Source organism: Larimichthys crocea, chromosome XVI (genome assembly GCF_000972845.2).
Source record: "Larimichthys crocea isolate SSNF chromosome XVI, L_crocea_2.0, whole genome shotgun sequence".
Lineage (NCBI taxonomy): Eukaryota > Metazoa > Chordata > Actinopteri > Sciaenidae > Larimichthys > Larimichthys crocea.
In genome coordinates, this window is record NC_040026.1 from 22,227,595 (window position 1) to 22,253,820 (window position 26,226).

General features: G+C 45.1%; 2 protein-coding genes across 5 annotated transcripts; one reads left to right on the top strand and one right to left on the bottom strand.

Annotated features, from left to right (window-relative positions):
- The first annotated feature begins 254 nt into the window (after window positions 1-254).
- Window positions 255-1,819, top strand: LOC109142848 (uncharacterized). The gene is made up of 3 exons (XM_019277743.1): window positions 255-264; window positions 411-420; window positions 804-1,819. Exon 3 carries the CDS (start codon window positions 851-853, stop codon window positions 1,724-1,726), a length of 876 nt encoding a protein of 291 aa, XP_019133288.1. The 5' UTR covers window positions 255-264; window positions 411-420; window positions 804-850; the 3' UTR covers window positions 1,727-1,819.
- A 2,127-nt stretch (window positions 1,820-3,946) lies between these two features.
- On the bottom strand, window positions 3,947-25,128 carry fmnl1b (formin-like 1b). Of its 4 annotated transcripts, none has more exons than XM_027289144.1 (27): window positions 24,738-25,123; window positions 24,171-24,603; window positions 17,730-17,813; window positions 17,235-17,318; window positions 16,458-16,531; window positions 16,183-16,266; window positions 15,962-16,105; window positions 15,514-15,622; window positions 15,002-15,078; window positions 14,827-14,920; window positions 11,104-11,178; window positions 10,203-10,313; window positions 9,967-10,116; window positions 9,770-9,871; window positions 9,434-9,677; window positions 8,660-8,839; window positions 8,372-8,496; window positions 7,700-7,902; window positions 7,379-7,613; window positions 7,202-7,270; window positions 6,275-6,355; window positions 6,061-6,190; window positions 5,816-5,979; window positions 5,629-5,730; window positions 5,459-5,551; window positions 4,940-5,054; window positions 3,947-4,123 (listed from the first exon to the last, which is right to left on the bottom strand). In XM_027289144.1, the coding sequence occupies exons 2-27, from the start codon at window positions 24,348-24,350 to the stop codon at window positions 4,023-4,025; spliced, it is 3,210 nt and encodes a 1,069-aa protein (XP_027144945.1). In that variant the 5' UTR covers window positions 24,351-24,603; window positions 24,738-25,123; the 3' UTR covers window positions 3,947-4,022. The 4 variants fall into 4 exon arrangements, with proteins under 4 accessions (XP_027144945.1, XP_027144947.1, XP_027144946.1 ...); XM_027289145.1 differs by adding an exon at window positions 4,722-4,801 and having other exon boundaries at window positions 4,008-4,123; window positions 24,171-25,128; XM_027289147.1 differs by adding an exon at window positions 4,722-4,801 and having other exon boundaries at window positions 4,008-4,123; window positions 15,514-15,601; window positions 24,171-25,127.
- Between the last annotated feature and the right edge of the window lie 1,098 nt (window positions 25,129-26,226).

A 26,226-nucleotide genomic window follows, 5' to 3' on the forward strand; every position in this document is an offset into this window, starting at 1 on the left:
TAGATATAAATGAAATGTTTTGGTTTGCAGGTTGAAGCACACGTGAAAGAGTTCGAGTCTTGTAGTGACGTGTTGTAGTGAGTGTAGTACGACCGGTCATCAGCGGCGCTCTAATTAACAGACTCGGACACTAACGAGTGTTAAACTGCCCCAGAGGTTAAAGGTGAGCCCCGCCTGGATCAGCTGAGAGTTGTTATGCAACATGGACTTCATGATGTTCTCTGCTGCCAGTTTCCTGTTTGGTTTGAGTGACACATTCTCCAGGTGAGTTTTAAATCTGAGGTGTGATCAACACGCAGATGAAAACAACAGTTTTGCTGTTACACTTTCACGGTAACAGCTCCACCCTCCTGCTCTCACTCCTCCACCCTCGTCTGAACACATCGGACACCTTCAAACGCCTGGATCAGACGACAAACTGTAAGTACGAATAAAAACTCTCTGATCTGAATCAGCTTCATTTTAAATCTTAAATCTAAAGCTTGTGTGAACTTGAGGCAGAAGTCAGCTCAGGTTAAATCTCCCCAAACTGGAAAAGCAACACGGGCCGTAACACCCATGTTACTGTGCTGACATGTACGGAGCCTCGAGTGTGCCGCCAGAATAAACTCAGTTTATTACAGATTCATTAATTAAATGTGAAAAAACAAATACAAAGGTTACATTTGTTGGATTTAGACATTTTAAATTAGTTCATTAAAGCAGCCGAAGCAGAGAATTTCAATATGATCCAGTTTCACCAGAATCAGTGAAATAGTTGGTGGTGTTGCTTTAAATGTTTAAATGTTGATCTCATATTTCAGGTCGACCGTCATCAAGAAGTCAACGCCGCCTCGGTATCAACAGAAAAATGGAAAACATTTCCTGTGACGAACTCATAACAAGTTTGACGTCTTTCCTTCGTCTCTACAGTCGACATGGAGCTCGTATTCAGTCGACCTCGGAGAGCTTCGCGCTGACGGCCACTCAGCTGGTGGACGCTTATAAGAGCGTAGCGGACCGAGCTGTGTTCACGGTGATCAGAGGAGGTCTTGGTGCAGCCAGTGGCGGCCTCTCTGGTGGAGTATGTGGTGCTCTGGGGACGATCGCTGCTGTGACTTGGTGCAGGTTTTGTGACGATGATATTAACGCAGTCGGCGCGACTCTCAGTTTTTTTGGCGGTATATTAGGTGGTGTAGCTGGGGGAGTGTGCGGCGGCGCCGTTGGCAGTGTGGTCGGCGTTGCAGGAGCCGGGAGTTCACTTTGGGGTTTGCTCAGCGACCTGTCATCGTTGACCATCGGCTATGCAACTGGTGCTGCAGTTGGTGGTATTTTTGGCGAGACAGCTGGTGCAGCAGGTGGTGCGATCGGTGGTGTTTTTGGTGCGTTGAGCGGGGTAAACGTTGCTGTTAAGTTCGTTGAGCCGAATACGAACCTGATGGAGAAAGCTGGAGATTTCGGAGAGGCGATCGAGCCGCTGGTGGAGGAGCTGAAGACAATCAAAGCGATCAGCGACAAAATGACCTCCAACGTTTTCATGCATGGTGCAGCTGGACAAACCGCCAAGACGCTGGCTTCTGTGAGCGCCATGGAGAAAATGATGGGCGCCTATCGGACCACGGGTCAGCTTCGGTTTGTTCAAGACGCGGTGAAGCAATGCAAGAAAATCACAGAGGAACTGGAGACGACGAGAGCAGAGGCGGAGAAATGTTTGACGTCAGTGAAGACACAAAAACTGGACAAATAATGAAACGTCCACTGATCAAGAGACTTTGAAAGACTTAAAGGATGAATGTACTCTGATTGTTCCTCCATTCAATAAACAAGAAATAAACAATGAGCAAATCTTTTAATAATCGACTAATTAACCTGTGAGGAACGACACAATCAGACAGACTAATAAACTAAAGCAACATTACGTAGAAAGTTCTTGCTCGCTCACGTAGCTTCCTCCGTCAACATCCTCTTCTCCTCGCTGAGCCCCGGTTACATTGCCCGCTCGCTCAGCTCCTGTTCTAGCACAACACCAGCTCACAGGGTTTAGCAGATGTTAGTTTATGAGAGAGAAGTTACATGATGTTTCTTTAATCCGTCTCTGAGTCAGTAATTCGACATTAGACGTGGCTCTAAGTGTTGAGCGGTGTTCGTTAATTGGCCACGAGAGAAAACATCATTTCCTCCAGAGAGCTGCTGTCTGTTGATTTTACCTTTGACAGATTAAAGAAAACTTTAAACTCAGAGGGAAAGACGAGTTTCAACCTCAGACATGAAGCTCGGCTTCTTCGTTTCCTCCTGAGAGTCTCCGCGTCTGTGAAACTCGTCTGAACGTGGCTTCAGTTATTTTCTGAAGCCGACTGCAGTTTGTGCTCGACGGCATCTGCCTGAAACCAAAAGTAATTTTACTCTCCGCTCACTAACGTCTGCCGAACAGTTTCAAACACTTTGAAATAAACTCAAAGACTCGAGCTGTTGGTGATTTAAAGAGCGAAACAGATTCTTCACATTATTTAAAAAATGTTTTCTTTTGCTGCAAATCTGAATTACACAAGTCAAACATTTATTCAAAACCCGTCTAATTCTGAGGACGAAGTTTTAAAATGATACAAAAATAAGGTCGAGAAAAATGTTTGAACATGAACATGGCGCTACATTAACGACACAACACGTTTAAACTTTGGGATTATTTTGAGTTTTAATTTTTGGAAGAAAGAAATTTCCGGCCTACAAAAGCAGAATTATTAAAGTGGAAATAACAAAGTATACTTCCTGTGACCTTCAGAATAAAAGGAGTTAGAGGGTGTCACAGTTTATTTTTATACTTTATATTTATCTATTTGTTATGTCAAATATAAAATATACAAAATATATAAATTCTATTGTATTACATATACAAATATTAAATGCTTTGTTTCATTAGTTAGTAGTTAGTATCCGCCTCATATTAAAATAAAATACTGCAAGAAATTCTCTGTTTATTTGATTTTAAATTATTTTATCGCCTACCTACCCTGACTTTGTTGACGTGACGTGACGTTTCCTCCATGAGGTGAAGACTTTAAAGCTCCAGAGTTTGGTCACAGCCGAGGCAGAAAGACGCCAAACAAACGGTATAAAATGTTTTTATTTGAAATGCAGAATCAAAGTGGATTTCCTCGTTCGCACACTTCAGTATTAAAAATAATTTAAATATATTACAAATCTGTGGCCTGAATTTGAGACGGTTGTAATTAATATTTCACTTTAAGATGAAACCAATTAAAAAATCACTGAAACTGATTGATGAAGATTCGTTTTGAAGCTTCTGCAGAGTCACTTCAGCGTCTGAGCAGCGTTAACGAAGCGCTCGTTAGAGATCAGCTCGTTCCTCCGTGTAATTGTCTTAACGAGCTCAGAAGACATCGAGTGTCATCAGCGTCGAGTGCTGCTAATATTTAACATCCGATTATTCAAATCAACGTTTCTACGATCGGCCGAAGATTTAAAACATGTAAACCATCAGAGTCTAACACCTGACCTGTGTGTGTGTGTGCAGGGTTCAGGTGTGTGTGTGTGCGCAGTGTTCAGGTGTGTGTTAGTGTTTGGTATGTGTGTATCGTTCAGGTATGTGTGTGCAGCGTTCAGGTGTGTGTGTAGCGTTCAGGTGTGTGTTAGTGTTCAGGTGTGTGTGTAGCGTTCAGGTGTGTGTGTAGCGTTCAGGTGTGTGTGTAGCGTTCAGGTGTGTGTGTGTGTTAGTGTTCAGCTGTGTGTTAGTGTTCAGGTGTGTGTGTGTTAGTGTTCAGGTGTGTGTGTGTGTTAGTGTTCAGCTGTGTGTTAGTGTTCAGGTGTGTGTGTGTGTTAGTGTTCAGGTGTGTGCAGCGTTCAGGTGTGTGTTAGTGTTCTTGTGTGTGTGTGTTAGTGTTCAGGTGTGTGTGTGTAGTGTTCAGGTGTGTGCAGCGTTCAGGTGACTGTGTGTAGTGTTCAGGTGTGTGCAGCGTTCAGGTGTGTGTTAGTGTTCTTGTGTGTAGTGTTCAGGTGTGTGCAGCGTTCAGGTGTGTGTTAGTGTTTCACAGCGAGATGTCTGACGACACGTGGAGCTGCTGTCCTGGTTTCCACTTGGCGCTGCGTCGGCCGGCGTCCGTCCGTCTGTACGGCTGATTCCTCAGATCTGAGGAGACAAACAAACGCTGAGGTAACGCTGAGGTAACGTTGGATCAACACATGCTGCTGTGCAGATCATCTGAATCAGGTCATCGGATATTTATTAAACCTGTAAATATACTGAGAAGACGTTCAACACTTCTGATTAATCATGAGTCAGTTATGAAACAAAAATCTACGATCACGTTATAACACGATAAGTTTCTGTAAATATCCGAGAAGAAAAACCTTCAGTCATCGTCTCATCTTCATGTGTCAGCGATAAGTCAGATTACAACAAACTAAAGGTCGGTTCATTTGTAGAAAGTAAAATAAAAATATCAAAGTGATTAATCCAGAGAGAGAAACTGTCTTTAAACGAGCAGTCAGGACTTCTGAAACATCGTCACAGAGAGTTAGGTCAGTTTGGACTCATCGTCCAGGTGAGTTACGATCTGTTACCTGAGGCACACACACACGACTGTAAGTGACAGAAACGTTCATGGTGACATCAGCGGTCACGTGTTTTGTTTCATAATAAAGTTTGTGATGAAGATGAAGATATGAATCATGTTCATGAACACACAGAGAAAATCAGAGAGCACCGAGGGATTTGAAGACGTCACCTCGTCGCTGAAGACGGAGTCGCAGAACAGACGAGAGGAACGTTTGGCAGAGCGAGCCGTGAAGGGCACGGACTTTAGAGCTGAGGACGAGGACGGGAAGAGAGCAAGGGACAAACGACAGAGACAGAGAGAAGCAAGGACAAGTTAGAGACACAGACGGGAAGTCAGAGCAGAGTTCAGAAGATCCAGATATGTCCTGTAAGCAGCGTGTGTGGTACCTGTGATGATGTCCTCGATGGCTCCGTCCTTCCCCTCCCTCACCAGAGGAGACACCTGCCTCCTCTTCAGCTCGGCGATCAGATCCATCTGAGGCAGCCTGGACGGCACGCACACCTGAAACATGATCGACAGCTCTGATCTGATTCTGAGTCACAGTTTATTTACACGACTCACGAACAAACGTGACTCAGGACAGAGCGTCCTCGCTCCGGAAGAAGAGACGACGACGTGCGAGAAATATGAGGTGACAGACGACAGACAGGCTGGAAACAAACCTGCAGCTCAGCCGGCGTGATTTGTTACGGCCTCAGTCAGCACCGTGTGTGTCAGCTCATAAAACATCCGGATGTTTTATTTTTATAAGTAGATCCTTGAACACTCGTTCATGTGAGCGTGACGTTTCCTCTGGTGACCGTCAAACTTCTGTCAGCTGGAAATGTTTCTGGATTTATCTCTAATATTAGAGCTGTCAGCTTGCTGCAGGTGAACTCAGGTGTATATATATTTATACACGTTACCTTGGTGCCGGTGACTTCTGGTTTAGGTGGAGTTGATGGAGCTTCACAGTTGACGCCGTGTCTCCTCCTCTGCTCGTTCTCCTGCTCGGCTTGCTGTCGGGGGAAATGAACTCATCAGTGAAGCAGACATGGGTTCATGCCCCGAGTCGATGAAGCGAGCGTTCTCTGACCTTGTACGCTTTGATGAAGCGGACGAACACGGGGAAGAACATGGAGGGCGGCGTGGTTTTAGAGTTCTCTCCAAAGTACTCCACGGCAGAGTCGTACACGTCCTGCAAGAGACAGAAAGTTCGACTCAGGACTTGATCAAACGTGGACGTGTGGACTGATCGTCCTCGTTCAGAACGTCTCGTCGACCTGGGCGGTTCTTCCATCAGCTGTCAGAGACTGAAGCAGCTCAGCGTTGCTGCTGAGGAACTGCTGCAGCACCGGGTTGTCCTTCTCCACAGAGAACTCTCTCCTCGTCACCTCCATGCCCCGGTCCAGAGTCCGCACGTCCTGCAGGATGCTGTCCAGAGACACTGCAACACGAGAGACGGGACGGTGAGCTCAGGGTCATCTAACATCACGTCACAGTTTCCTCGATAAAGTCCGAGGCTCACCCAGTGCCGCCTTGTCCAGGAAGTGCAGCTCGGTGTAGAAGGCCTGGACCTGCGGGTATTTCTCCTGGATGATGCTGACGATGAAGTGCAGCAGCGTCTGCTTCCGGTCGGTGGATTTGGTGTCCAACAGCTTCAGACAGGAACAAAGAAACGCTCACACTGATGTTTGTGTGCTGCAGGGAAGAAGCTGTTTGTAGTTTTGTGTTTTACTCACCAGGTCTAAGCTCTGCAGGCGGAAGCCGTACGCCGCGCCGCGCTTGCTGCTGTTCATGTAGTTTCCAAACGCTAAGATGATCTTCAAGAAAAACACAAAGACTGTTGAAGAACTTTGATTTGTTCTTCATTCATCAAGTTTTCCTCGTTAAAGTTAAACTGCAGACTTCACAACTTCAAACATATTTTAAACTCAGAACTTTTTTCTCAAACTATGAATAAAAACTGGACCTGGCACCGTGTTTGTGCCGTCGGCTTGTTAACTGTAATCTGAACACAGCAGATCACTGTGATTCTCTTCTCGGGTCCAGACGGCTGCGATGCTGTCGAGCAGGTCCAGAAGAACCACACACATCAGAGCCGTCTGATCTGTTTACACTGACGTCAACTTCAGGATTCATTTTAAAGATCAGCAGACGGTCACTCAGGTTTTGACCAGGACCGGTCGTGTCATGTTCGGCCTTTCGAGTTTTTAACATTTTGCTCTTGTAAAACGGTTTCTGAGCTCGTTCTGCGTCATCATCATTATTATTATTATTATTAAAAATAGAACAAAGAAGTTTTCTCAGCGTGCAGACGAGACTTTAAAGATTCATGATGTGTTTTTATGAAGGACGCTTCACGTCGCCGCATGGCAACCACCCCCTGACGTGCATGATCCCTCCCCAAAGAACAGAACCGAGGAGGGAGATAACAAATTTGTCTTTTGGGTTTCCAGCTGAGAAAGTTTAAAGTAATTTTAAACTTTAATTCAGCGGCTTCACCTGTGAACGAGTAAAAAATGTTCGAGCTGGTTTTATGACAGAAATCTGACACTTCAAACCGACTGAGTTCATTTTCTGATAAAAGCATTATTCAGCATCCAGCTGTGCCGTTTCCTCGCTCAGACGTTCAAAGACGTGAGCAGCTCTCAGTGAAACCGACTCACCTCCAGGATTTTCTTCAGTTTGATGGAAGATTTGATCGACATGGAGGCGGCGATGAGAGCGTTCAGTTGCTGCCGGAAAAAGAGAGATTATTTTTATTTTCTGATACGAGCTGCAGAATAAAAGAGTCTGCATGTTCCTCCTCCTCCTCCTCCTCCTCGTCCCTGCGGTGAACTCACCGGCTGTATTAGATGGACGCTCTCGGGGAAGTTGCCCATGAAGGTCAGAGTGCTGATGCGCTGGGAGAGCCGCGGGATCTTGCTGAAGCGCACCATGAAGCGGTCCTCCTCGCTGAGCTCGTCCAGGGGCCTGCCCTCGCACTCGTAGTTATAGATGAGCTTCATTTCGTACTCTGTGGGGATGAAACGCTCCAGGAGCTCCAGGAAGTCCAGGCTCAGAGCTCTCTGGTTGTACCTGTGGGGGCGCAGCAGATGGAGATTTTTAGTGTTTTACAGTCCTGTCATGGACGAGGACGGACCTCCTGTTTTTTTGGTACGTACGTCTCGATCGCGCAGCAGATGTCAGAAGCAGCCATGCCTTCCTTGCGCAGGGTGATGGCCAGGTTTTTGGCTCGGTTGGGCTCCATCAGAGAAACTTTGCTGGAGGTCTTCTGGGCCTTTTTCATCTTGAGGGTGCCGAGGTCGACGGGGGCGGACTGGGCCTTGGTTTTGAACTGCTCCTCGAAAACGGCCATGTTGAGCTCCTGAGGAGGAGAAACATGACGACGGACACTGATGCAGGAGGTTCACGTGGCTTCTTTCAGAGCCGTGAAACGAGGACACTTCTTTTGTTAACGTTAATGTGTTTCACCTGCCTCTATTGTCTGAATCACTTTGAGGAAATTATCGTTTCAGAGCAGAGAGACGTTCAGACTGTCAAATCAAACAGACTGTTCACTCACCTGCATGACGGACAGACCGTCCACGTTACCGAAAACAGATAAAAGTGACGGACAGAGAAGGTAAACTGTGTTTATTATCAGAAACAGGCGCTCAGACGTTTACAGGCTGATTTACAGACTGTTAAAGATCCACTGTGCACGACTCAGTGACATCTAGTGGTGTGAAGGCAGATTACAACCACCTCATGTCATCCTTCCTCTCTCTGCTGTGACATGAAAACAATAAAGAAACTGTTGAAATGTATAAACGAGACGTTTCGTGTGTTCGAACCTCTAAGACGCGTTCGTCGTCCAGCTCGTTGAAGACGGTTCCCGTCACCTGGTTGGATTTGAGCGCCTGCCAGTTCAGCAGCGGCATTCTGTATTTGGTCTGGATGGGTTTCTTCTTTTTACGACCTGAAAGAAAAAATTAAAATATCTGACTTATTTGAAGTTTGACCTCTTCAGGACAGAAAGCGAGTCATCAGTCATCGTGCAGATGGTCGGTTATTAAATTAAAAACCACTTAAAGCTGCTGTCTGTCTCATTTGGACTCTTCCCAGAACCCCCCTCTGCTCACCTGAGCTCCCGTCAGTCGGCGCCTGCGTCGTACCGCCTCCAGGAGCCAGCATGGGCGGAGGAGGTGGTGGAGGAGGAGGAGGAGGAGGAGGTGGTGGTGGTGGAGGTGGTGCAGTCACAGAGAGGTCTGAGGACGGAGCGGTGGCCTCGTGGTCTTTACCTGAATCTGTTTCGTCTTCAGCTGTCAGAGGAACAACAGGCATGAATATTAGGATCTGTTTTCACTGCACTTCTTCTTTCTCCACCCGTTTCTTCTGTGCATGAAGCAGGTGGAGGTGAACCCTCCTGCTGTTTTACTTTGATTACTGTCAGATAAAAAAAAAAACTGAACCGCTGTGAACTTTCCACTCAACCTGTTCTTCATCTGGCAGAAGCTCGTCTTTGTGTTCAATTCATGCCGCCCTGCAGAGGCGGCTCCGTCACCATCTGCTCGCTCCGCTCTAACATCTTTCTGTTCAAACACATTTTACCAGACGGACCGAATGCTGGACTGAGAGGAAACTCAATCTGTGACCGACACCTTGAACTGAGTTCAAATATAAACTCTGAGCTCAGTCCACTAAATGTTTTGAATTTATTATCAAGTCTGAACCACAAATCTGTTTTTTCTTATTATTATTTTGAAGCTTCTAGCGACGCTGCAAAAACAGACTTTTTATTTCTGTGACGCACTCTGCACCAAAACATTTTTCTGAAGTTCAAGTTTAAAAACACTCATTATTTTTTTCATGGGCTTTATCTGCAAGAGAAGAGGACCAACAAGCTGAGCACAGACCTTTCTGTGTCACGTGCTGGATGACGGGGACCACCTGGATGTCCAGGTGTCCGGAGGCGGAGCGCTCCATCCGGACCAGGCCCTGCTCCACCAGAACCTGGACTTTGGCCTCCAGCTCCCTCAGAGCCTCGGTGGATCGGTCTTTGTCCCGCTCCCTCTCTCTCTCCGTCTCGCGTTCGAGCTCTCTCTCTCGTTCTCGCTGCTGCAGAAAACTCACCTGAGAGGAAGACTCGCGAAGACTCTCCTGCAGCACAGAAGACCAGGAGACGTCAGGGGGTCTGTGACGCCCAGTGAGGTTCGTGTTGGACCCATGGGTGAGGTTAGGGTGTACTGTACCTTTAAGAGCTCCACTTCTTTGGTGGTCTGGATGAGTTTCTTCTCCAGATCTGAGACCTTCTCCATCGCTTCCCGCTCCGTCTCCTGAAGCCTCGAGTTCAGCTGGGACAACGAAGCACAACCTGTGTTAAAACATGTGTACTGTGTGTGTGTGTGTGTGTGTGTGTGTGTGTGTGTGTGTGTGTGTGTGTGTCCACCTGTGTGTTGTGCTCCTGCAGTTCCTCCATGTGCTCCAGCAGAGCGTTCTTGGTCTCCGCGTCCTCCAGCAGAGCTCCCACGTCAAACACGTTGTCCAGGTAGGCCTGAATCTGCACCAGCAGCCGGTCGCTCTCCGTGAACTTCAACCTCTGCGAAGAGAGAAGATCAGGATTCATAATAAAACATGCACAGGTCAAGGGGTCACATTTACTGAGGGGGCAAAGGTCAAACTTGCTTCAAGGTAGTCGTCCAGCCCGTGGCGAGTGAACTCGTACTGCAGGTAGACTCTGAAGTTCATGTTCTCCACCGAGTGGACCACGATGTTGATGAACTGCATGCAGGCCACCTGGTGGACAGGCAGAGTGAGGACAGGAGGTGAAGCTGAACTTTCCTTCCATGCAGAGCTGCAACAATCAGCCGACAGCTACTCTGATATCTGATTTATCGTCTCAGTGACTCATGAATCAAAATGTGACGCTTGAAGCTTCTCCTCCTCGTCTTAACGTGACCGTAAACTAAATATCTTTGACGTGATTTTTCAATGTTTGCATCGTCTCGTCTCTGTGCAGCTGCTCCGACATGTTAACGAATCTCTTGCAAACGAGCTGTTTAATTAAAAGGATGACTGACGGTTTGTTAATGGCTCCGTCTGTCACGCTGGAAGACTAATTACACCTTTTGTTTGTTTTCCTTCATCCACACTCTCTCTGTGTGTGTCATTAGTCAGATGACAACATTATTTTAGATTTTACAGAGTTCTAACAAACTGAATGAAACGTGACGTCTGCTCGGACTCATCATCGCGCTGCGAGATGATGCAGAGATATTTAGATTTTTTATAATCTGCCTACATTACCCACAATGCAACTCAACCACAGACAGCTTGAGCACACTGTGTGTAAAGTCAGCTCACCTCTCCTTTAACCACGACTGGATGGAATTTAACATTTTAATGTTTTTATTGTTGCAGTTTTTAAGTCTTGGTGAATTTCTCTGCACATTTTATTCATATATTATCTTTTTTTCTCATCGTCTCTTTCTGTGTTTATTCTTTGTTTGTTTGGGATGCATGTTTGCATTCAAAGGCGCTGTATGAATATGTAAATACAGTTTGAATGGAGCGGCCACAGTTTTACCATGAAGTCGATGTTGCTGTCTTCTTTGCAGAAATACTCCATGAGCTTCTCAAAGCGGCTTTTCTCTCCACACACCTGAAACACATGAAAAAGAAGCAGGCTCAGATCTTTGATGAAGATCTCAGAAAAACAAACGTCATGTCTTCTCTGTGCGTCCACACATGGGGGCAGTGTGCTCACAGACATCTCAGTGATCCATCTCTCTCTCTTGCACACAAACCAAGGAAGCATCTCGTCAAACGGCTATACTTTTGCTTTTTTTGAGTTTCTCCTACGTGTTTGGAAGGACAGGGTGAGGCGTGGGTATTCATTTGGCAGCAATCTGCATCTTAAATCCTGCCACACTGGACCTTTAACAGAGGAAGGAGCTCCGGCTTGTTTGAGGAGATTCTGCAGAGTTTCAGTTTCAGGGTCAAACAGGAATAATAAGCTCAGTGCTGCAGGATAATTGCTGTGTTACACACCGGCGATCCATCAGATAAACGAGGCTGCAGTGTTTCTCCCTGACAGGACAACAAACAGAGAAATTATTATAATTATGTTTCTTAATAACGACCAGCTCAGCAGATTCCCCTGTCACGTCCATTAGCAGCAGTCCTGTCTGTGTTTCTGCTCTCTCACTCCGCCTCCACCTCCTTTGCCCACTCATGTCCGTTAAATAATGCAGCACGCCAACCCGACAGCCTGCACAGCCCAAAACAAAGCCCACGTTCTGCTACACAGGGACACATAAACCAGCTCCTGGCTCGGCGCCGGCTCTCTCTCTCTCTCCATCTTTCTGCGACTCTCTCGCCCACACACGACTACTTTGTCAAAACTATTAAAAACACATCAGTGAGCTGCACTGTGAACGCACACACACACACACACACACACACAGTCCTGCTGACACAAAAACTCACTAGAGCGACAAATGTGGATTAATCCACCGCTGAAAATAGTCCCAAAACAAATGCTCCACTTCCAGCAAGCAGCAATAAAAGAAAACTGCAGTTCCTCTTGTCGTCCACTTGAGGCTGGCTCCAGAAGTGAGTCAGTCTCCATAAGTCCCCATGTCCAAATGTCCAACTTCACAGCAGAAATAAACATGTTTGGTCTTGTAGTATAACATTTCAGAACTTTATGTTTGCTTCTTTTCTTAAGATCGATGGTTTCAGGTTGAATACAACGTGAACACAAAATGCTGTTAATCAAGTTAAAAATAACTATAGTTTAGGTGAAGTTAATTTTAAGTGAGCACACGATGGTTAATGAAGGAATGAGCAATGAGTTGATTTATCATGTTAAAGACTTTATAAAGATGTTAAATGTTTACAGGACCATCAAACTGGAAACTCCCCAAACTTGCCAGGTGTGACCTGCAATAACCTGCGTGTGTCCTGGAGTGACCTGAACACCTGGCAGATGTTTACACCGTTAAAAAAGATCCGCAGCAATATGTCATAGAATAAGAAAGGTGGGCAGGGCCGGTATCATTGACGTGAACACTGAAAAGTATAAAAGGATCTCACAAGTTGGAAACACAACTTTCTTTCTGACTGAGATCCAGCATCTCTCCGACAACTGTACTGAGGCTGATTGTTTATACAACTCACCTGTTCAGGTTATATTAAGGCTTAAAGTTATGCAGGATTAAGAGCGTGGACGCTTTGATTGACAGGTGGGTGTCAGTACAGATGAACCACGTCTTTGTTGGGACGGTTTGACGGCAGCCCAGAGTTTCGTCCTTCGCTTCGTAGCTTTTTAAAACATCTGGACGCTGACAGTCGTGAGTAGAAAACATCAACACTGAAGAATAAAACCGATGATGACAATGTAAAGCTGCCTGCAGCTGCAGGTGTTTATTTAACGTTCATTTGCATTTGTTTTGAATTGGTCAGGACCTTCCTGCCTTTAAAATCTGTCCCTGTTGAACTTGTAACTGAATCTGCTGCAGTAAGCCGTGACAATACAAAGACCCTGAAACTGAAGCAGCTAAATGGAACGCAGCCAGCGTTCATTTTATTATTTACAGCTGAGGACGCGTCAAAACGTCTCATGACAGTATGTCAAATGTTTTAAGTTACATGATTTTTATTATTGTGTCACACATGAATAAACCATCAGCGTTAAAATTAAACAATCGTCAGCGAATGGACATTTCATTTAATATAGATCTTCTGAAAAATACTGAAGAAAATATGATTCACTGTGCATGTCACATATGAAATAATTAAACTGATGCATGAACTGTGTCTTTAGTTTTCATGCGAGGGAGATCAGACTAAAACTAAGTCAGTTGTAGTAAAAAAAACACAAAGCAACATTAAATCTAATTAAATTGTTTTAAGTGCTCCTGAAATTGGATCCTAAATTAAAAAGTCGCTCGATGCTGAGCTGTTACAAATTAAAATTAATTAAAGTAGAGGTTAAGATCTGAATCCAACGCAGTGCCGGGAAAATATTAAAGATACCAGGAGAGAAACAGAAATATGAAAGTGATGTGCTGGAGATTCATCTCGTTACTTTCTAATAAACTGTGAGCTGGACGCTGAAAGTTGCAGGTAGATGTTTTCATGTTCTGTACATTATGTGGCCCGCAGACATTAAAGTCCTGCCGTGGGCGTGTTGCGGGGCAGCTTCCCTGACATGAACCAAGAATAGACGCTCCTGGTTCAGGTTTGTTCTCCTGTTGGCAACAGTTGCTGCTTTCTCAGGCAAAGATGAGAGAAAGGCCAAGGAGAGGTCAGAGGCAACTCGACAAGTGTTTCACATATTTTCGCCTCTTCGGTCAGTTTCGTCTGGCGGCGGGACAACTGGGCCGAGCAGCTGACGTTGGGGAGGGGAAGGTGGAGCCGGGGTTCCCCCTTAACCTGGTTTTCAATGCATTGAAGCGCTGCTGGTATGTGGGCGCTGTAACACGAACACCGCGTCTATGTTAAGAATACGAGCGGTTTAAAATAATGTCTGAATGTGGGTTGAGTCATCTCTGCTGATGCTGCTTATGTAGGTCGTGTGCATGAAGAGGAAATGTTCAACTTTAAGGACGACGTGCAAAAAATGCTTTCAGCCAAAAGTATCGAAAATATCAAAAATGATCTTTAATTCAAAACATTTTTCTGGCAGCTTCCAGGCAGCGGAGATAAGTTGTAAACACAAGGACATGATGGTTTATTTGACATCCGTCTCTCTGGCTTCACTGAGTTCATCGGTCTGTCTCTGTCAGTTCCTCTAACGTCCACTTGAGGCTGGCTCCAGAAGTGAGTCAGTCTCCATAAGTCCCCATGTCCAAATGTCCAACTTCACAGCAGAAATAAACATGTTTGTTTTTGTAGTATAACATTTCAGAACTTTATGTAGAGGCGCTTCAAAGTTTGACTTGATGAGAGCAGCGATGTCAAACTGTTACCGGACAGACAAACTGACTGTAAAGCTACATGAGGCGGAGAGGAGCTGCAGATAATCCCTCGTTACACTGTACACTGAGTGTTTCTCTCTTTGTGAGTCGCATCAGCTACATGAATAAATGTGAAAGTCCAGAACATTTGGATCCACATGTGACTTTAAACTGACGAGCTCAGAGAGACGTGAATTAACCAAGTCCTGATCCCGGGTCTAAATCCTACAGCTGATCTGTAGTGTCTCATCACACGGTGTAAGAATGTTTGCTGAATCACACACACACACACACACACACACACACACACACACGTCTGGGTGTAAGTTCAGTCAAAGTCTGCAAACCTCTTTGAAGTTGTCGAAGGCGGACAGGATGATGTCATGGCCGCCTCTCACCAAGCACACGGCCGCGAGCAGCTCCAGCACCAGAGCTTTGGTCCTGAGAACGACGACGAGTTAAAAACCATTAAAATCTGTTTTTGTTTTTTTTCACACATTAACGTGGATCCACACTCCGTACCTCGGGTTTCTGTTGTTGAGGCTCAGCGTGATCTTGTTGACACAGCAGGGGTGCTTCATCACCAGGTTGAAGCCAGTCTGACACACACACACACACACACACACACACACACATTTAAAATCTAATTAACTTCATCATCGGTTTAATAGTTAAGGATTTTAATGTCAGTCAGAAATCATTAAATATTCAATAGAGAGTTGAGATTTTTCACACACAGTTTAAATTATGACAGTAAATAAATTAAATAATTATAATTCTGACTCCCTGTTTTAATTAAAGTCAAAATATTTTACTTGTATTGTACTTAAAGTCAGATCATTTTCAATTAGACTTAATTTTATTAGTTTGTTTGTAATATTGACTCATTTGTAACACTGACTTCATTTAGACCTTTTCAGTATTTATTAAACTAAAGTTCCTTTTTCTTTGTTTATCTTTTGTTTCTCCTTGACAGATTTGAGCTTCCGTACAAACAAAACGAAGCTCCGCGGCGGTGAGGTCACGTTAAGTACCTGATAGTTCATGATGGCACGTAAACACATGATGCAGAGGTGAACGTCGTCCGTCTGGCTCACGACACGAGAGCTCCTCAGGGCTTTCCTGTTTTGGAGAGAGTTGAATCTGCCAGGTGAGAGACGCTGTGGTTACACCTACACCTGCACTAAAATCATCACCTTCATGTTTGTCAGTCGGGCACACACAGGTCGTTTCCTTCATTACAACACGACAGAAAACACTTGTAGTCACAGACAAACACTCGTCTAATGATCAGTGTCGACTTCTCACACATTTCTCACATTCACGCTGGAACGAGTCACACCTTAACACACACACACACACACACAGATCTGCTATGACAAGAATGCAGACGGACAGAGTGTGTGTGTGTGTGTGTGTGTGTGTGTGTGTTGTTGACATGACGCACATTATTCTCTCCACCTCCGCACTCGACCTCCTCACCTGACGGTGAAGGTCTTGCTGGCCTTCAAGGCACTGTGACTGGGTGAGTTACTGGCACTTCTGCTCAGATCCTCGGCCGACCGGTCCATCGTTTTGTTTCTGTCCGTGGGCAGCGTGCCGTTGTCCAAAGTGTCCGCATCGTACCTGTGAGTGGATAAGATTGTTAAGACTTCCAGGAATGTTCCAGGAATTGAAAAATAATATTGTGAGCTGATACGTACGTGACAGCACTGTGAGCAAAGGACAGATAGTCCACAAGAACATCTAACCCCTGGTTCTCCTCGTTTAGGAACTCCTGAGCCCAACTGCATGGAGAAAACACTTTCCAACTCACAACACGGCACGTTAAGATTTCAAACTTACACCGAGAACATCTTCTCTACAACGAAACATCATTAATGTAGTTTTCATTTTAAGCTTTTGTCTTCAGCTTCAACGCTTCTTTCCTTTAACAATGCTCTGAACTCGACATACGGGGAACTGAAGTGAGACTCACCCGATGTAATTGGTCCTCAGGGAAATCTCCAGCTCTCTCAGGATCTGAGTGGATTCTTGGACACGTCTCTTAAACTGACAGAAAGTTACGAGGTCAGCGAATCCTTAATTATACAGAAAATGTAAAAAAGTTGCAAAGGCAGTTCGACGTACGAGAAGAAGTCACATTAAATCATTCACAGATACTCTCTGACATTTCATTTCTCTTTTAATCTGGACATGAAACAGTCCTTTACATCCTGCAGTCGCAGCAGGAAGCGTTCAGAGGTTTTCCAACCACACGACAGATACGTTCTAATTTTTGTCTTTCACATGTGGCTGCACATGTGTTATCACAGTTCTGTTATAAGCAGTAACCACGTGCTGCAACATGTAGAGCAACATATAGAAATCATGCCTGAGCTTATTTCTTAAGTATTTTAAATCCAGCATTGTTTACTGGCCCTCAGTCGCCTTCTTCTCTCTGTTGGTTCATTGCAGCAGGTTGTAGATCAGTGCTCATACTGGAGGATCTGTCTTCAGTTTTTTATTTACCAGTTGCTGCATGCTGCTCTGGTTCTGGACAGTGTTAAAGGCACCACCAGTTAATGTATGCTCTCGATATTACTATGGCAACCAATTCAAACAGGGACACGAGTCTCACCCGATAAGATTTCAAAGATCAGATCTGAGTCGGTCTAAAATTCTGATGCTATCGACATTTAAAGTCTCAGGAAAAGATAAAACATCTTCTCGACATCGTTCTTCAGGAAACATGTGATGCTGGAGTTCGTCGTACCTTTCGACTGACTCCTCCGTGATCCAGATAACTCTTCAGCTTCTCCAAATAAGCGGACGGTGGATTCTTCACTTGAAACCTCTCCTGAAGATGCAGAGAAACACACACACACACACACACACACACACACAGGCCTCTAATTATATTTGATTGCTGTGCTGCTGCAGTGAGGGGGAAGAGGCGACCCGGAGGGCCGAGCTCGGCACTTTGATTACACGGCATCTCTTATGCAAATGGTTTGATCTTTAACAAGCTTCCAGAAAATGATTGGACTGCGGTGCCGCGGATACGTAAAGAGAAATCATCTGGCTTTAATCACTCGATGGAGTGAGGCGCCGTGTGATGGCGACAGGTGTCCTCTGTCACTCTCCCATCATGACACAGGTTGTTGTGGACCTCCCTGTGGTTACTACGGTGACGTGCATTATTAATAAGCTTCCTCCTGCGTGAATGTCTCAGTGAGGATTGGAGTGGTTTCTCAGGTTTGTGTCTCACCTGGTCACAGATCAGGTCCCACTTCTTCTCGTTGTCGTACTGACTGAGGATCTTCACCTTGTCTGGAGGAAGGTTCATCGTGTTCTGAGAAGAGAAATGGAGAATATGAATCTGCTGCACGGCGGAAAAGAGTTCGAAATATGTGGTCACTGTTTCACCGTGTTGCTGGTGAAGAAAACTAAACTTTGTTTGTCAGAAATAAAATTCAGGAAAAAGTCTAAAAATGTCTTCAAGCCCGAGGACAGTGTCTTGTTAAGATGTAACATCTGAAGTGATTCATCTAGACTGGAATGTCCTACTGTGAGACTAATTTATAATTCTGTATCCATCTAACCTGCAAACTCTTGTAATCAGTGCTCTGTATCATGGTGAATGTTTGACAGGCTGAAGGTGCAACACAAGTCACATTAGCTGGAAAGAATCCGGCTGTTTTTTTAGCTGTTAGTCTGTCGCTGTGAGCCAAAATCTGTTGGGTGCATGTACGTAGAGAGGAGGCGATGTCTACAAAAGCAAAACACATAAATATCTTTCTTTTTTTAGACAAAATAAATCGTGAGAACTGTTGTATTTTGCTGCAATTTAGGTTAAAAAAAGATTTTCAGACACAAATAAAAGTTCTCAGTCTAAATCTCACCTCTCGTCTATACGCAGCTAAAGCTGCAATGATTATTTGATCAGTTGGCAACTGTTCAATTATTTAATACATTGTTCTGACTCCTCGCATCGTTTCTTTGGTTTCAGGACGTCACTTTGAGAAAACGATGGACAGATCAGTCTTAATCTATAGCGTGTGAAGGTCTGTCTCATGTTGTCCTCAAACTAACCCAGAAACAATGTGTCAACAGACTCTTCAGTAATAAATGTCTCAGTGTGATTTCTTTGTCACTCAGAGGGACATTATCTTAGACTCACTAGTCCAGGACTGAGTCACCGTGTGAGTCAGAGGCCTCACTGGTCAAAACCAGCGGTGTGTTTATGTCTGTGTGTTGGTAGCGATGCACCGCAGCATCAGTCATCGCAGATAAAGAAACCCAGATCTGAATTACAGATCAAAGCTCGTGCTTCGTATCGAAACGTAAAATCAGCCTGAAGAAAAAGAAACAGATCCCGAACTGTGATACGACAAAACAAACGACAGCCTGAAACTCTGAAGTCAGCTGATGTGGTCACGACAAACAGGCGAGTGCAACATCTTCCATCTGAACTGTGGCGTTTCTGAGAAGTTCAGCACTGGTGGTGTCCCAAATTATGAACAGATTCCACAGATACATCAGCCCTGCTAATTATAACACACACACACACACACACACGAAACTGGGCTAGTCGACAGGAGACGGCAGCTATCTCCTCGCTTTCCTTAAATGCTACACATCTTATCTGGTCCTCCTCTCTGTCCTCCCTCGACCTCGGCTCGGTCTGCTTCACCTCAGAGCTCAGAGATAAACCCGAGTTTTAAATCTGAGCAGCTTTAATATATAACTGACCGTGTTCACGCCAATCGTGTGCAAACTTTTGGACGTGCACAGATGAGGTAGGTCAAAGCTGACACGTGCAAAGCTACAACAGGGCCACAGTGAATCAATGGACGTGAATCTGATAAATCAGGTCTGATGGATGCAGCTGCTGGGTCAATATGTGCTGCCTGGTTTTCCTACTCGATGACCTCTGAACTGTCATCAAACCTCATGTCACTAGCAGTAAGAGATGATTGAGAAAATAAGTTTCCAGTGTCTTTTTTGCTTCTGATGAAGGTTAATTAGTTCATAATTCAACAGAAGTGTAAAGTAGGGATGCCTGGATCCAGTATTCAGTAAAAAACAAGCTGTCAGGAGATCGGGGTTAATGGTTTCGAGTCACCACTCCTGAAAATCCATCGATGACGCACAGTTGCTATTTGCGTAAGAGCCGATCTTTACCTCTCTAATATGTTGAAACAAACATGTTTACAGCCTGGTACAAAAAACAGGTTTGGTCTCAGAGTCCAGCTGTTATTTTGCACGACTGTTTTCTAGAAGAAGAGAAGAGAAGAACATTCCTGCCCATCAGGCGATCACATCATTTGCTGGTGTATTCTGGGTTTAAGTTTCATCTGTAGCTCGCTGGTGTTTGTGTTTGTGTGTGTGTGTCCTCCATGCATCGTTTCAGACACACTAAGACCGTTAGGTGTGAAAGCACGTGGCCGCTCACGCTCTCTCCATGACAACCTGCACAATAACTGCCTCAGTGTCTTTCAGATCCTTCTAACTGTTTATTTAAGTGCCATTAAAATGTAAATCGAGCACCCTTTACACCGGCTGTTAACACGCATGCAAAGTGACTGAACGCCACCGAAGCTGGAGGTTAATTTCAGCAGTGCAGCGTCAATGTGATGTGAGTAAAACAACACTGGAAACCAGCTGTGAGTTCAGGAATCTGAGGCTCAAAGCGGCAGCAGGAAGAAGAAGACAATGTGTTGAATTCAGCGGATGGAAACATGGATTTCTGTGTGTGTGAACGATGCATTCCTAAATCCATAAACATGCTGACAATCCCACAAACATGGATCGATGGAATTATCGTGCTCACAGAAACAAGCTGAATAATTACCGTGTTCCTCTCCGTCTCATACAAGGCGGCGTCTGTTTAAAACATATTTAATGCATCGTCTACACTCCACTAAGATATGAACACACATATTAAAGATTTAAAGCTTCTTCCATGGACACACACACACACACGGCTTATTTAATTCAAGTTTTGTGCATTAGTGAGATAATCCATTCTCCTGACAGTGAGTCAGAGTTAAAGGTCGCTTTAGTCTGTCAGAGTCATGACCTGATTTCCAACCATGACTGCAATATGCATTTCAAAGAGCCGAGACATTTAGGGACGGAGAACAAGCGAGACGAGTTTAACTCGTCTTCACTGACATAGCGTCAAACATCATCTCATGACACTTTCCATATAGAGCAGCTCTAGACTTTATATTATTGGAAGAACTTCCTTTTAACAGGCAGAAACCTCGAGCAGAACCTGGATCAGTTCAGTTTAACCGACACTTGGATATGCCGCCACATTCAGTTTTTCAGACTTTTTACTCAGACAAAACAAAGAGTCACTTCTGTTCACGCTCTCGTAATGATTGATTGAAAGCTCTTTTTGGGTCACATGTTCTGCAGTGCTGACTGAACCCAGTGCTGTTCCTCCAGGTTTGTTTTGTAAGTCAACACCAAACTGGGGAAAACATTTCTTCATGCACACAGGATAACAGGGATGTCCACATACATTTGGGCTTGGGGAACCAGAGGGACGCTGGTTCAAGTCTAGCATGGATCACAGTAGGACTGGAGAGGTGCCAGTTCACCTCCTGGGCTCACTACGACGTGGCTATATGATTTAAAAAAGATGTATTAAAGTAAATCTTTCTGGCAGTGGTCAGAACTTCAAACCTCGGCCTTTCTGTGAGGAGTCTGCATGTTCTCCCTGTGTCTGCGTGAGTTCTCTGGCTTCCTTTCACAGTCCAAACACATCATAGGTGTAGATGTGGACTGGCGACTTGTCCAGGGTGTACCCCGCCTCTCGCCCTAAGTCAGCTGGGATAGCGGTTACAGATAATGGATGGATGGATGGATCTTCTACTTTTACTACAGGACGTACTCTGTATGCAAGAGCCCGATTTTATTATCTTGTGTAAATGTAATTCTGCTCAGTCCGTGTCCGTAACATTCTGTTTACCTGCTCAAAGTGAGTAAATGTTCTCTTTTGTGTCTCAGCCTGTGAAAGCAGAACACAATTCAACAGATGTACATTTACAATTCCACCCACCGCCGCGCTCCCTGTCGGGGAATATGCAAAGTGTTATTCAAAACACCGAGAGAAAAGAGCGCCGCGTAAATTCAGCCGTGACTGAAGCGTCTGAACACTGAGCAGGTTTCTGCGTCTTTCATGTGAATTCTGTCACAATGTGATGAGAGCATCAATAAAACACAAACACACACACACACACACACACTCAGCTCTCTGCCATTTCCTTCCAATAACCACACCCCTGAGTCTGACTCTGTCTCTCCCTCCTGTCCCTTTGAGCCTCTGCAGAATGAGACCAGTGACAGTTTGCAGCATTCGTCTCTCACACACACACACACACACACACACACACACACACACGCACACACACACCAAGTAGCCGACTGGTTTGTATGCAGACGCAGTATCCTCTCGACTTATCACAGGAGATTTGCTGTGCAGACTCAGCAGAAGATGGAGGGGCGGCTGGATGAGGAGGATGGAGGATGTGGGGGTGGAGAGAGATGATCTATATTTGTTGGGGTACAATGGTGATGTAGCAAAAAAAAAAAAAGGTTGTGTTGAGCTCAGGCTGAGGAGGAGAAAGCAGCAGACAGCCACACAAACACGCTCAGGAAGAAAAACCTGCAGCAGTTGGCGCATTAATTCGTTGCAGTGGCCACGAGTCGCTCCTCCACAACACAGAGTGAGTTTACTCTTTACTCTGTGCACCGTGGGGAAAAACATATGCAAATATCTTTGTCCATGCCAGACAGACAGCAGCAAGGAGAAAGACCAAACTGCCTGAGAGCGGCTGAGCTTCATGTTGGAAACTTTGAGCAACAAACTTAAAGCACCTTCTGTTACTGCTGCCGCAGTCCAACCTGTTCTCCTCCACCTGCCTCCAACCTCTCAGACCTCGACAGTGAAGCCACTACAGGCATCAGCCGCCCCCTCAACTCATCCTTCATCCTGCTCCCATCTGGTCGCACATACAGATCCCTGCACGCCGTGGCAGGAGGTGCATCCCTTCTGCTATAGCACCTCCTGGAATCAGACATGTCGAAGCTGGAGATGCTCCGGTATCAGATACCGAGCACAGATTCGATTCCGATCATTGTTGAACGGCCTGCCTCAGGTTAAGAACTTTGTAAAACACAAACAGATACATTTGTCTTAATGCAACAATGTCTTTCCCGTTTCATCTTGATAAACAGAGACAGCTCCATAAATAACTGGTAAGATGTAGCTGAAAAGTTTCCTGTGGAGTTTTCGAGCTCTATGGAGCGGTTTCGTCTCACGCACCCGTGCAAAGCGATGACGATACACAGTCATACCGAAGGTTTCACACTGATCTACAGGTGGTGCAAGCATGGCGAGACATGCAGCAGTGCACCAACAAAGGCGGGGACGAAGAGGACGACCAGAAACTAAAAATATAACTCGACTGTTGAAAGAATAATTCATTTTTAAACTTGTTGTTAAAGAAAAATCAGATGAAATATCATGGATAAATATCAGACAGACAGAAAACAAACGTCAGCTCTTCAGCAGGAGTGAGTAGAGTTTTGGTCCGGAGTGTTTTATACTCACACACATTGATTGAACATTGCAGCATTGATCAGGACTTTAACTGATTACCATTCACCTTCAGGGAGGCTGTTCCTGTGAGCAACAAGCCTCAGGCCAATTCGATTCATCCTATCAAGTCACAGATCAGCCCGACATGACGTCACATATCTCAGAGACTCGGGCGATAAGAGAAGAATGACGGCAGGAATGCGGTCCATCACACAGCGGGTGATCAGGCCACATATTGAACATAGCTGTGTCGTCTGTCACAAATCTGTCACCACGAAGGCAGTTTGTCACTCCCCATGGTGTGAACAGGAGGCAGCTCGTCACTGTGGCTTTGAGTCTTTGGGAATTAAAGTTTTTACCTGAAGAAAATAATGTCTTCAGTTACATGGCACGGCCAAAAGTATGTGGACGCCTCAACATCTTAATCTGAAGCTGTAACTCGTCTGCAGGGAAGTCATAAAACTAGAATCCTACAAAGTCCCACAAAGGCACTATCGAGTGTAAACCTACTGTGACATCACCCGTCATTGTTTTGAAGCCTCGAGTTTGACGTTATGGACATTGCCATGTTGTTTTTTTGGAGCCAAAAGTGACCATATTTGGAGGAGAGGGTGGAGCTGGTGGGTGACACCGTGCAAGTCAGTCAAGTTCTTCAACACCAAACTGGGAAAACCATTATTCTGGAGTTTGCTTTGTGCACGAGGGGCGTCGACACGGGAAACACAAACTGTTTGGACTGCAATACATCCCTGCATGTAGCTGCATTAAGATTTATCTTGATTGGGACTAAACCAAACCAGGTCCACACAGTTTTGTCCATATGGTACGAGTGATTCTTTACAAACTAACGTTCAGCTGCACTTTTATTTTAAGCTGTGAACAGATCTGACTTCCTATCCATCATCCTTCCTCCAGCAGACCATGCAGCGAGCCTAATGCTGCAGTAAGCTCCAGCATAAAGGACCTCTTATGTATCTTTCCACGGCGGCATTGTGTACCAGGTGCTGCGATAAGCTTCTCATGAGGACGTGCACATTTCCGACATATTCCAAATTCTTTGTTTCTTACTGCTGTTTGCCGTGTGCACTGACTCACCAGCACGGCGTTGAAGCGTTGCTCTAATTCTTCATCAGGTGGCATCGGGAGTTTCAGCTCCTTGGTTCTTTTCTGGGACCCCGAGGAGCCCGGAGTGGCCTCCTTCCCCTGGGACATCTCCATGCTTCCTGCTGCGTTTCCCATGATTGTATATCCGATTGATACAAAAAAAATACACATACAAAAAGAAAACAGCTCCAAAAATACAGTGAAACAGTGCCGAAAGGTTTATTTCTTATCTAGTTATTCAAAGTTACTTCTGAGGCTCTGCGAGGCACCGGCCTGTGACCTTTCAATATTTCCATGACCCCAGTCTGTTGATTGATGCTGAAGCAGCACTCATTACTCGAACTCCGTATTCTCAGACGAGGAGAAAGCGGTGGGATGAAATCCACCCCTGCCTCTGAATGAGATCCTGATGCATTATGAAACCCTAGAAAGAGGGAAGGGGATATCCTGAGAGTGACAGACAGAGTGACAGCTGAACGAGTGAAAGAGAAAAGGGGAGGAGGTAGAGTTCAGAGGCTGAAGAAAGAAGAATTAAAAAAACAGCATTAACCAGGACACCTCTGTGTTTCCTCTGCTCAGGTGAAACTCTGGAGGAAACTACTCCAGAAGCTGCAGTGCTCCCGGGTAATGAGACTGAGCTGGGCTTGCAGGTTGTCTGTGGAAGCCCTCCATCTGCTGCTGGATGCTGGGCGTCTCCGGGCCTCTGATCTCCATGTCCAGAGGGGAAAAAAGAGGAAAAGAGGGAAAGGCAGAGATCCAGCAGGCAGCCACTGTCTATCCGAAACAGGGACAGAGAGAGAGCGAAGGCAGCCCAGGCTTCAACACAGGACAGCACAGAGGGAGAGCAGCCCTCTGGGTCCTAATGCCTCCAAGTACAAGGAGGCACATGTTTGTGCAGTAAGCGTCAGATCATTTGTTTAAGGTTAAATTGTTAAAATGTTAGATGTGTCATCCGTTCTTCCTGTCTGCCATAGAAGCTCAGCCGTTATTAAAAACATGTCAACAAGCTGCAGCATTTCTTAGAAATACTGAAAATACTCACAAGAGTACAGGACACCGTCCCTGACAAAGTGTGTGAAGCTTCTCACACATCCAGGTCATCTTTCTTGATGAATCTGTGGCAACACATGAAGACATGAAATGAACTTTAACTAGTGTGCAACTACAGCAGGGATCTGAGATGATCTACAGGCCTCACAGAATGAAGACGAGTCAGAAAATATTGAGACATTTGGAGACATGTTTCTGTGAACAAATGATATTCCTCAAGTTATTATTGTTACGATGTTTGCACTAGGATAATATAAGTCAAAAAATGAGCCTGTTATATAACAATAATTAGTGATTTCATTAGTGCATAATAACCTAAAGTATAAGAGTCATTGTCTTATAATGAGACCTTTACGGAGACTTTCACAGAGTCCTACGTGCTTGGAAGAAGAGGGTGAGGTGTGGGAGAGGATTTATTAGGTTGCAATCTGCAACTTCACCACTAGGTGGCACTAAAATCCGACACACCGGACCTTTAACAATAAGAAAAGAACATAATGCAAACAGAGAATTGTATAAAAAGTTCCTAAACATCAAGAAAACCTGTCATCCAAACACACAGTTTGAGTTAATTGTAGTTTCAGTTATTCATTAAATGTGATATGAAACTGTCAGTTCAAACCAACTGAAGCAGAGGACGTGAGTTTTTATTTAAATGAATCATGAACAGATGAAGTTGGAGCTGCGAGCTGTAAAGGAAGCAGCCGGCCGGTCGGTCGGTGCAGTCTTCCAAACAAACAGGTAACAAACAGCCAAACAGAAACGGATCCCTGAGCGATCACTCACACAAACACGTCACGTCAACGTTTAAACTCTCGTGTGTCCTGACAAACCGCGGCTGTAGTGCGGTGGTTAGAGAGGATCACACGCCTAATCAGGATCATAAGTTGTGTGTCAGCGATGACAAACTCAAGAGGAGGCCAAAGGACTCAAGGAGCTGCTGGCTGCAGGATGACTGGAGTGTTACTGGAAGGTGGAAGCAGCTGTTAATAAGTAA

Bases quoted from the DNA above. Each gene is read 5' to 3' on its own strand.
- LOC109142848 (XM_019277743.1), top strand. From the start codon at position 851: ATGGAAAACATTTCCTGTGACGAACTCATAACAAGTTTGACGTCTTTC.
- fmnl1b (XM_027289144.1), bottom strand. From the start codon at position 24,350: ATGTGTATTTTTTTTGTATCAATCGGATATACAATCATGGGAAACGCA. The intron at 16,106-16,182 runs GTACGTATCAGC...ATCCACTCACAG, and splicing joins TTTGCTCACAGTGCTGTCAC to GTACGATGCGGACACTTTGG. The intron at 6,191-6,274 runs GTGAGTAAAACA...TCCTGTCTGAAG, and splicing joins GCCTGCAGAGCTTAGACCTG to CTGTTGGACACCAAATCCAC.